Below are 12,359 nucleotides of genomic sequence, written 5' to 3'. Positions count from 1 at the left end.
AATGTGTTGCCTTGAATGGAATATTTAAAGAAACATCATTTATATTTTATAGTGGAATTAATGTTGTCCTGACACCTAAGAATTTGACCTACTGTTGAAGGCTACAAGCTTTTTATACTTTCAAGCAATTAAAAAAAAAAACACATAAAAATGCTCTTGTTCTGGGTTTCATTGGACCAATGCTTCCTATTAGGTCTGTTCAACATGCTTTTTCAGTTGTTTGGCTTCTGTGGATGCCTCATGTTCTGTGTTTAATTTCAGTATCCGGCCAAACATCTTCCTGGGAGTCGCTGAGGGCTCAGCCCAATACAAGAAGTGGTACTTTGAGCTAATTATTGATCAGGTGGACCCCTTCCTAACAGCAGAGCCCACACATCTGCGGGTTGGTTGGGCCTCCTCCTCAGGCTATGCGCCATACCCTGGAGGTGGAGAAGGATGGGGAGGCAATGGTGTTGGTGATGACCTGTATTCCTATGGTTTTGATGGACTTCATCTTTGGTCAGGTGAGTTCCTTGCAAAGATATCAGCCCTTGATCTCTTACTGCAAATAACCGAGCCTCAAATTGTTCAAGCTGAAATTGCTACTATAATTTGAAATTATACAGACTCCTGGGTCTCAGATGGTTAGATGGGAAGAGCATTGAGTTTAAATTAGACTTATTTGAACCATTATTTGACAGCTTCCTAGCTACGTGGTCCAATGCCAATCACTTAACTTTCCTCAAGATCAGAACCTGTGTACAGTTCTTATTGCATAATATTTTTAGGATGAAAAGAAACATCTTTATTTACTGGGCAGAGAGCTTTACATACTTTTTATATTTTTTTCTCAGTTTATCCTCACAGTGACCCCATAAGGTAGAAAATATTGTCTCATCTTACAGATGTACAATTGAGACATAAAGATAACCTAAGAAATTCACATACTAGGAAGAACAGTGATCTGCTCACAAGTTTATAGTCTTGTCAGTACTGCTTGCTGCTTCCTGTCACGATTGCTGACAGTCTAGATCAGTTCCACACATAATAGATGTTAACCTTAAGTACTCAAAGCTTCCTTTCCTTAGATTAGTATTGATGCTTTCCCCAAAAGCATCCATGGCTGGTACCTATGGAAGAACAGATTGGTTCTACCTGGGTAAAAATGCAAGACTCTCAGGTTTTGGCCCAAAGTAAGAGTCCACCTCCCCTGTCCATTGTCCAAAGCATGTCTTTTCTGTATCTTTTGCAAAACTAGAGTTGGAGACATTGTGTCCCTTATTGGAATCACTCATGTAAACATTGTGCTGTGTTCTTCTTACATTAAGGAACCATGACACACATTCTTCCTTAAATCTAGTACGAAGGAAAAGTTGATCTCTACAAGACAAGCCTGTGTACTGTGTGCTCTTTTGTATTCAGAACCATGTAGCCAACCCTATTTTCCTTCTTCCCTTGGTTTTTAGCCTTAAAACCTAACTGCCTGACGTCAATGATGGCAGCTCAGATCCTTGCGGCATGCTTATTGTAGTTGAATGGTTTGCAGTTAGTATGGGATTTTTGTTATTTTTTGTGCTGTTTTATATCCAGTTTAAGCATTTTAAAACTTTCAGGAATGTCATAAACTTGTAGGAACATTTATTTATCCTGGATCATTTGGAGGAAATAATGAGAAAGTCTGATTATTCTGCATGTCCAAGGGAACACTGTGATCCAGAAGAAAGCAAATGCAAAATGGCAGGGTATTGGGTAAAGGGAAAATATTGCTCTCTCATCCTTGGTCTCTGTGGAAGCTATACCTTCCCTTCTTGGTTCTCATAGTCTCTTGTGGAAGCACCGAGCCTGTGACTGTACAGAAGAAACCATTTGCCTTTTTAATTAGCTGTCATAAGGTTCTCAGAAAGCTCTCTGGGGCTAGGCGCTGTGGTGCACACCTATAATTCCAGCAACTTGGGAGGCTGAGGCAGGAGGATCACAAGCTCAAAGCCAACCTCAGCAACTTAACGAGGCCCTAAACAACTTAGCAAGACTTTGTCTCAAAATAATGATAAAAAAAAAAAGGTGGGGAATGTGACTCAGTGGTTGAGTGCCCCTGGGTACAATCCCCAGAACAAAAAATCAATGAAAATCCATCTGGGGAAGTGATTTGGGATATGTCCACCACATCAGCAGCCCCTAGTAGGATTGTTTGTGAGGGAATGAATGGTTTTGACTAGTGAAATCATTTCTACCCTGCCTGTAAATTGCTACTCAAATCCTGCCACCTCGTCACCCTAACTTAGTGTTCTCTGGAACCATATAACACCTGAGAAGGACTCTGCATGGAGCTGGGTTAGGGAAATATGGGGCACTCCTAGACCCTTGGATGAAACAGACTGGACCCTGTCTCAAAAAGAAGCTAATCTTTCTCAAAGGAAGAAAATTTACTTAGCCTTTTCCAGACTTTACAACACTGCATAGGGTACTTCCTCAATCCCTGTATCCATTGGTAGACATCTGAGGAATGACTGCATCAATGAGCAGGCAGAGAACCCAGCAGTGATGTGTCAATTAAGTGCTGCTGTCTGTGCATTTAAGGACTGAACATCCTGATTGTTTATCATTCCTAAAATGTACAATTGTCCCCCTCCACCTTCTATTCTGTCACCTCTGAAGTCAAGCAAACCAGGTGCTCTGGACCCATGTTCATCATCATCCGCAGTGGCTCTGTGTGTTTGGGGAAGAGGAAAGAGGTCTGTTAATTGAGCTGCTCACTGTAGCTCTGAACATTACACACACTTGGTAATATAGTGTCGTAAAGGTATATTCAAGGGAATTCATCCCTTAGATTCTAGTATCTGATGAGTTATGAGGAAACGAGTGTCTACAAGATTTATGCTTTTCATTGTCACTAAAAAACAAAGTTTCTGAGTTTGGGCATCATTCTGACTTCTCCAGCCAGCACTGAAACCTATATCTTGCAGAAGGCACAGCAGGTAAATATGTCAGCATGTGCTCCTGCTGAAGAAATAAGGCTTCTGTTAATGACTCCCACCAGCACAGCAGTGAATTCCAGACTCTCTGATGAAAGGGTAATTGTCTGATGAAGAAATGGAATGGAAATGGCACTGCCACTTGCTGTAGGAAGGAAAGGAAGGTGATTAGGGAGAGAGTTTGGAAGCTGGTCGTGATGATTTTTCTTCTTTTCCTCAAGATTTAAATGCCCAGGCCCATTAACTTTAAAGATGTCTCTGTGCATAAATTAAGCCACTGCCTTGAACTGGTCTTTAACATACTTATTAAAGAACAACAGATGTTGCAGTATTTGGAAAGAATTGCAGTTCTTCTAATGCTTTGTCAATGGAAAGAGTTCAAGAAAAACTGACTTTGGGTTTAGGCCCGGGTTCGAATCCTAACTTTGCCACATACCGATTTTTTAACACTAGCAAATTACTTCTCAAAGACCCAGTTTCTTCAGTTAAGGTGAAGATAGAGCTTGACAGGGTGGTATGCACCTGTAATCCCAGCTATTTAGGAAGCTGAGGTGGATCACCTGAACCTAGGAGTTCAAGACTAGCCTGGGCAATACAATGAGACCTTGGCTTAAGAAGAAGGAAAAAAAAAAAAAAGCAGTGACGATAACATGGCTTTATAAAATTTCAGTGAGATAAGTCTCTGACACATCGTAGATACCCAATGAATACAGTTTCCCTCCCTCATCTCTGTAAAGTCCACTGGAGTTGTAAAGACCAACTCCAGAGTCCCAGTTACTTCAAGACCAGTTCAGAACCCGAGGCCCATGCTGAATTGGAGAAGTTCACAGTGGAGTCCTGAGCACACGTGAGCTTTTTTCCTATACCGGGAAGAGCAGCCATGGAAGCCTCTGAAGTCACTTTCAGACATCATCTGGGGAAACGGCCCCTTCTTGACCACTTCCCAAAGCCTGTGGAATCCTGGGCCAGCACAGCCCTGTGATCTCCTTGTGGAGGAATGACTATTTTGTGATAGCATCACTTTTCTCTCCTGAGAATAGCCTCCATGTGGCCTTGGAAAGAACAGTTGGAAGTGAATTCAGCTCAGAGCAGCCTACAGTATGTGACTGCTAACCTGCTAAGGAAGGCATGCCTGTCCTTCCCTGTTAACCCCCTTTTCCCCTGCAGAATTGGAGTGAGCAGAGGAATTCATCTTTCCAAGATGTAACTGATTTAGAAGTAAATGGATGGAGTAAAGCTGTGTTTCCTGATGAGTTAAATTTTCTTGATGAGTCAGTCAGTCTTATCTCTGAAGTCAGATTTGCACAAGGGAATCATGTTACCTATCTCCCTACCAAGATGAGCCCCAGGCTGTTGGTTTGTCTATGAAAACTTAGCTCAGTATAACTCAGACCTTTCCTACCCCAGTGCTGTGTGGAGATCTGAGGAATGTCTCTAGAATGGCAGCATTTTTTTGTGTCTTTGGCCCCTTTCTCCTTCTAAATGCCTAAATATTTGTGTTTATGTTACAAAGTCAAATCTGCAATACCTGGAGCTATGGAAATGTGGAGTACCACAGCTTCCAGTTATCTACAGAAGAGATTAAATCATGTAGTCATATATCCTTGGATTAATCTGATGATAGGCAGCATATGATTAAGTGGGTTTTGCCTTTATTTTAAAAGGTGCATTAGTCACATACCTGATAATGAACTCCGAGGCTTGTTTTGGTTCAGTCTTGGAGGTTTCCGTATATGATCAGATGGCCCTGTTGCTTAGCACCTGTGGAAAAACAGTATATCATGGCAGGAGCACATAGAGGAATAAAACTGGTCACCTCACCAGGAAACAAAAGAAAAGGGAAGACCAGGGCTCCACAATCTCCCCAAGAACATGTCCCTACAGACCTCCTACTGTATTAATAAGCTTTTTCTTGCTGGGCAAAATACCTGAGGAAAACCACTTAAAGGAGGAAATATTTATTTTGGCTCATGGTTTCACAGGTTTTCATCCAAGGTCAGTTGGCTCTATTGCTTTGAGCCTGAGGTGAGGCAGAAGGGCAGGGCAGAGGAACTGCTCAGCTCTTGGCAGTGGGCTCAAGGGCCCACCCCACCTAACTAGATTCTACCACTTAGTTTCCACCACTTTCCACGAATGTCAACAAATTATTAATCTGATTGTGGATTAATTCACTGATGAGGTCAAAAGCCCTCATAATCCAAACATTTTCCAAAATCCCCACCTCTAGACATTATTGTATTGGGACCAAGCCTTCCCATGAGCCTTTGAGGGGTATTCCTGATCCAAACCAGAACAATCTCAAAGGTTTCACCACCTCCCACGAGCACAACACTGGGGACCAAGCCTTTCACACACAGACTCCTAGGGAACATTTAAGATCCAGATGATAGCACTGGGTTTCATTTGACTTTTTCAAGCTCCTGGGCCCTTCACATGGGCCTGAGCCTTTAAATCGGGGCACGTTTCTTCTTCAGATTGGCAAGACTCCCTGGGCTCTCGGTGGATGTTCTCTAGGATTATTCAGTTCTTAATACACAAACAAGCAGTTGAGGCTGCTCTTAGAAAAACTCTGAAACATCACATTTCTGCTGGTTCTAAAAGCATCAAGTATATTAAGCCCATTTGGAAGTGTGAGTTTTCTACCATTATGTTTTTTTTTTATAAAGGAAGTAGATTTTAAGTCAACTTTTAGACTAAGCCCTCAATGCTACAATTTTTATATTGTTATTTTTCCAAGTATTATAAAAAGTATAGTCATACAATGTTCTGGTAAGTTTTTCTACTGTTACTCTAGTAATTAAGATTTCTGTGGTTAATGAACACAATAGTCTTTGTCATAGGTAACAACATGGCAGGCACTCTTCTGGTCATTCTATAAGGAGCAATTGATTAGAAACTCCAGCAGTTCTCTGGAGTAACATTATTATTTCCAGAGGACAGACAAGGAAACTAGAATTCACAAAATCAAGTTGATGTTCTAAAGTTACATCACTGGTGACAGCTTGGACACGAGCCCAAGCAGTCTGGTTCTGGAAACTTCACTTAGTAACGACACTATTCTGCCTTATGAGTGGTGTATAGGACATCAGTCATTCAATTTCATTTTTTATTAAATCTATTCATTTTATCAAAACCATAGGAATAACAATAATCTCTAAAACAACTGTCTTACAGGTTCTTTCTCTGCATCTTTGTGCCTGGCAGATGGGGAAACTGAGCCTCTCATAAAATCATAGGCCCAGGTTCAGGTAGCAGGTATAGAGTTGGGATTTAATTCAACAACCCTATGTGGCTCAAAGGGTCCTCCTACCCAATGCCACCTCATTACAGAGTACTTTGAAGGAACTGCATCTTATTCATTCATTCATTTGCTTGATTATTTAGATACTTGGAATTGAACCCAGGGGTGCTTTAACAATAAGCCACATCCACAGTCCTTTTTTATTTTTTTATTTTTTATTTTTTTTAAGAGAGAAGAGAATTTTTTTTAATATTTATTTTTTAGTTTTTCGGCAGACACAATATCTTTGTATGTGGTGCTGAGGATCGAACCCAGACCGCACGCATGCCAGGCGAGCGCGCTACCGCTTGAGCCACATCCCCAGCCCTTTTATTTTTTATTTTGAGACAGTCTTGCTGAGTTGCTTAGGGCTTCATTAAGTTGCTGAGACTGACCTTGAATTTGCTCTCCTCCTGCCTTAGCCTTCCAAGTTGCTGGGATTATAGATATGTGCAATCATGCCCCCACTGCATTTTGTGTAAATATGGGCTTCATTATCCTTCCAAATCATTTGGAGTCTTGAACACTCTCACAAGGGTGGAGATTTTATTCTGGATGGGGACAGAATACTAGAACAGAGTGTGCAAAAACAATCCTACATTTTCCTCATTTCCCAGTTTCACACTTTTCATACTACTTAAAATTTTAAAAAATGAAACACAATTTATTAGATGACCTTTCACAACATAAATATTATGTAAAATAGGCTTTTTTATTCAAAGAGGTTTGCCTTTGTATTGCTCTAAGCACTTGCTGAGTATATATTTTTTATCCAGTAATTATCAAGAGTCTCCCTTTAATTTCTTGGTAAATTTAGTCCTAATTCTGTATTCTCTGCAATTGGTACTTTAAAAGTAGTCTATCTGTGACTTCAGTTAGCCAGTAAGTGATCTGAGCAAATGTGCCAAGGAAACTTCTACTTGGAACCCAGCCTCTTAGAACAAGGAAGGTAAGAGGCAACATCCTTCACCATCCTTGCTCTGGAAGGCACCCGGCAGCTATGGCATGTGAAAGGCTAAATAAAGCACAGAATTCAGCTTCCAATGGCATCAAAGCACTGCTGGTAGATGAAGGGCATCCTCCAAGAAAATAGGGATATTTATCTTTCAGGGATGAGGCTCAGAAACTAACAGAGAACTCTGAGAGGATAGGGAAAAACAGCAAGGGGGTTGTTAATCCACAGTGGAAGTTTTGTCCTGGTTTTTATGGTTCTCAGAAAGGTAAAGAACCTTATAATTGGTATTTTTATCCATTAAGAATCTAGATTCTGTTAAGGGTATTTGGCCAAGGTAGCATTTCAGCTATTCCCTGGTGTTTCCCAAATCACAGATCTGTTAGGATTTGTTCAAAGGACTATAGTGATATTTTCTAGAACTTAAATTAATGGAAAGAACATTTTATGTAGTAAGATTGTTTTTAGTGGGAAAATAAGAACTCCTAGGAGCAAGACAAACATAGTAAGTTTTGCTGAATTTTAATATCATACTTTAAAAAAATATTTCGCTATAGGTGGACACGATATTTCTATTTTATGTGGTGCTTAGGATTGAACCCAGTGCCTCACACATACAGGCAAGCACCCTACCTCTGAGCCACAACCCCAGTTTCATGAGACAGTGAGCTAGGAGGATTTGGTTTCCTCAAATGGAGAAATTGGAAAGATGTTAAACCCCGAGTTTGGGTTAGTTTTGTTTTAAAATAATGTTTACCACAGGTTCCACTATAAGAAACTTGTTCCTCATTCTCAGTAGCCAAGTAAGGTATTGAGGTTACAAGGGCAGAGGGTAAGGCCATTGCTAGACTGACTGGCCAATATGCAATGAGTGCGTTGTGTCCTGTGGCTCTCCTGCTGGGCAGCTTTATTGCTGCACCCCATCTCCCTCTCCATCCCTAATCAACACATTCCAACCTTAGCAAACCAGCCATTCTGCAAATACAGCATATATTCCTTTTCCTCTTTCCTTTCCCATTTATCTAGTGCACCTTTCTTTCATTCTCCAAGTGTGTATCTGCCCCATGCTGCCAGGCAGATCTAGCAGCTTCTTCTACCTGGGGAACGCAGATTAGTAGAAAAAACAAGATATGAAATCTATCTCATCTCAGTTTGGATAAAAGATATATGTGAGTGCATATGTATTAGAAACATTTTACAGAGTTGTATTTTTTCCCTTTTGTATACTTTTCTATATAAATGACAAACTTTAATGAACATTATTACTTTCGTAATCAAGAAACTAGGTATCTTTTTATCTTGCCTGAAACCCTGTTTTGATACTTGACTTCTGCCGCACTATTGCTATCTTCCCCGTAGGAATGGTAAGCCTGGTAGGAGAATGGATGGGAGGATTATGATAACTTACTCTTAGAATTTCCAGAATAGGATGGTGTGAGATACAAGAGCAGAGAGATCTTCTCACCACTTTAGGTCATCACTGCTTCAGGAAGTGATAAATCATCTCATGAAAGAGATGAAAAAAATTAATCACTACTGCAGAATATAATTGACAATGTGTGTCCTGTTTATCTGAGATAATAAAGTTCTTTTAAGAAAAAAATCAAGCTATGCTGCAGTTTCCTGAGTATATGACCTTGCAGTTCTTCCCTTGGCTGCCTTCTGTATCCATGCTAAAGTGGCCATTTCTTTTTGAGGAAGTAGAAGAAAGCAAGGTCTTTGGGCACTCATGAGTAAACAGATTCACACACTCCTATCTCTGAAAGCTACTACACCCAGCAAAAGCTGCTATCCAATACTTCCAACACCGGAGTTGGAGTACGCATCAAGCAGGAAGAGTTCATGTTAGATTTCATTCTTAGCAGCCTAAGGGCTTCCCCTTAGACTTGTCTCAGGCATGTGTCTGTCTGTAGGCCAAATTAGAAGATCATTTCTCATTGCTCATCTCACACAGGAAAAACAAAGTTGCATCTCCAATACAGTAGCATCTCCAGACCTCCTATGTGCCCATCACACATCCCTACCTCCCAGTACTAGCCTCTGAGCTGCTTCACCAGCCTGATAAGTGCCCCAAAGTTCTGCAGCTTTCTTCCTGTTCTTTGCTCACCAGGCCGGATACCCAGAGCCGTGGCCTCCATCAACCAGCATCTGCTGAAGTCAGATGATGTGGTGAGCTGCTGCCTTGACCTTGGAGTGCCCAGTATCTCTTTCCGCATCAACGGGCAGCCTGTGCAGGGGATGTTTGAGAACTTCAACACGGACGGGCTCTTCTTCCCTGTGATGAGCTTTTCAGCAGGTGTCAAGTAAGTACTGACTGTGGTTTCTTGGAAAGTAGCCACAATCCCACTTTCCCATCACCCTCAGGAACTAAGGAGCCAGCAATCTCCTTCAGGACTTCATTCCCACAAGCCAAATTACCCCAAGAAATTGGTGGTGCTGGGTAAGAGGCAACCAGTCATTCCTTTTATACCCTTGTTGAACACATTCCCATTGCAGGGCTTATATTATATACTGAGATAATCCTGTGTTATTAATTATTCCATACTTGTCACAAAAACTTCGAAAGACACAAGTCATACAGTAAAAATCACCTGTGACTCCTATGCTTAGCTACAATCTCCTAACATTTTAGTGTATTTTCTTCAAGTGTTTTTTCTATCTACAAACATGTATACTTTTCAAATTGCAATCACATGGAGTATAAAGTTTTATGTCTTGTCATTCAACAATATGTAATGATCCTTTTCCTAAGTCATTGGGTATCCTCAAGATGATTTTTATGGCCACATAATCTCTTTATTTAGCTGTCCCATAATATAGCTATTGCATTTATTATACTTTGATGTCGATTCTATTGGTATTGTTATAAATGAAATTACTATGAACATCTTTGCACATAACTCATTTTTTTGTGTTTCTATTTTATTCCTCCTAGAAGGTCAAAAATGTATGAACTTTATAAAGTTCAAAATTAAAATTATGTGGCCAAATTGATTTTTAGGAAATTTGCATTAACACAAATATCTTAACAAATTCAAAATTCAGAAAAGTTCTAAAAAGCATAAATTTGTTTATAAGTTCATCTTGCAGCAAATCTAACCTAAACTCATTTATGGAAAAACTATTAACATCAATAAAGCTCTTTCCAGTCTTGCATTTCTCCTACTACTTGTGAATATGTTAAACTGTGGAAATATTGGTGCCCCTCACCTGACTGGAGGCTCTGGATAATATATGCCTATGCTACGTGCACTTTCTTTCTGTTTTAAACTTTGAAGAATTCTAAGTTTGAAACACATCTCCAAAGCTTTCAGATAGAGTTTGGGCCCACAATGTCATTCAAAGCAAAATTTGGAAATGCCCAACTGATTGAATCCTCATTAACCTTTACTGTTAGGGTTATTTTTAATCTTCCCAATTTGAGAACAATTGTATCTTAGAGCTTGAATTTTCTATTTCTGTAATTACTAGCATAGCAAAGCATTGTTAAGGTTTATTGTTCTAATGTACTTTTTCAACCCAGTATTTTAGGTAAATGTGTATTGGTGGCCTTTCTGATACTTATTTTTGGACAATTCTTCATGTATTAAGACTGTAAAACTATTTTCTATTGGCTTTAGATATTCCAATTTGTGATTACATTTTTATATTTAGTTTTTCTTTTTACTCTTTACAATAGTAAAAATTAAACCAGAGGAATGGCAATAACCCGTAACTGTGCCACCCAAAGATGATAAAATTACCCTTTTATATACGCATTTAAATATTTAACATTAAATTGGGCTTGTACTACACATACTGTTTTTCTATATCCTCTCACTGGGTATGAATTCACTGCCCTGTCCCACTCTCCTTGTACCAGTTGGATGCCATTTTAATTATTTTAGCTTTATTATACATTTGAATGTCTGTAAGGCAAGACTCCACAGTAACCTTTCTTTCCCAAAATTGTCATTCTCCTTTCCTATATTTTAAAGAGATCACAGTTGATTGAATGGGAGACTGGAATCAACACTTAGAATTGTACTAGTGTCTTGGGAATCACTGGACAGGGCCATGGAAGGAGGAGAGTTGTAGAGAAAGGAGCTTAGAGCTGGGACCACAAAGGAACCATCCCAGGTACCAAGTGATGGAATTTTCAGCAACTCATGTGGACTGGTAAACCAAGACATGTTTGCCTATTTTCCAAGGGGATGAAAATTTGGCTCTGTTTCATTAAATAAATGATCTAGGAATGAAGAATTATCTTTTGGAGACGATATTCAACCTCCAGAATTTGAGACAGGTATATATATGTTTATATATATGCATGTGCATATTTATAAACATACTCATGAAAATGGATATATTTTGAAATTAAGTGTTAATATTGTTTGAGATTATTATAACAAATGGTATAGCACTGTAGTAAGGCTTTACTAGAGCTGACATAGCTCCAAGCCCGGGAATCTTAAATCAGCCCAAGTCATTATGTCCTAAAGAGTTGCCGTTCTTGGTCTGTGTTCTCTGCTGAGAATATTTCTTCTCAATTCTCTTTTTTTAAATGTGGCTGGACATAATGATATCCTCTTGGACATACAGAGGAGCATGTTGAAAGCAAGGAGTGCTATTGAAAGACAGGGACACACAGCTCACTAAAGCAGAAAATGGATTGGAGTAGAGGCCTGTGGCAGTCAGGAGGAACCCAATGTAAGCCCCATTGTGCGTCTGCCCACTCCATTCCCCAGGATTAGAGAGACTAAGTAGAAGTCTAACAGCATAGCAGCATCACGGTCCCCACCCTTGACCTGTGTCTTCTCTGGAGAAACAAAATCACCCTGAGCCATTGGTGCCCAGGACCACTTTTCTTGGGTAGTTGATGACCTGTCACCCATCATTAGCATCCTTTCTGTTTTTGTTTGTTTTGGCCTCATCCTACTCACTGGTTTTTACGTATTTTCAAAGATAGTACACCTACTACCCAAGTATGTCACCTAAGAAAATTACTTAAGTGAATTCAGAACTTTGGAGAATGAGTCTTGGTCTTTACTGCTGGCTAGTGGACTTTTCTGTACATTTTGTGTGTAAAGAACAGTATATCTGCTCTTGCAGGTTACATAGTAATTCTTAATGGTTGGCTCATCCTTCTATTCCCCTTACAACAGTGAGATGGGATTTTTGTGTCTGTAATTTTTAG

The 12,359-nt window shown here is 39.8% G+C and overlaps 1 protein-coding gene across 1 annotated transcript in view; it reads left to right on the top strand.

Annotated features, from left to right (window-relative positions):
• Positions 1-12,359, top strand: part of Ryr3 (ryanodine receptor 3) — a 364,780-nt gene that overhangs the window by 122,614 nt on the left and 229,807 nt on the right. The window contains exons 18-19 of the mRNA XM_026390365.2: positions 262-503; positions 9,294-9,486. Coding sequence (XP_026246150.2) covers positions 262-503; positions 9,294-9,486 — 435 coding nt within the window. The remainder of the gene's footprint in view (positions 1-261; positions 504-9,293; positions 9,487-12,359) is intronic.

This window comes from Urocitellus parryii, chromosome 6 (genome assembly GCF_045843805.1).
Source record: "Urocitellus parryii isolate mUroPar1 chromosome 6, mUroPar1.hap1, whole genome shotgun sequence".
NCBI classification, from domain to species: domain Eukaryota; kingdom Metazoa; phylum Chordata; class Mammalia; order Rodentia; family Sciuridae; genus Urocitellus; species Urocitellus parryii.
This window is presented reverse-complemented; position numbering and strand designations above follow the sequence as displayed.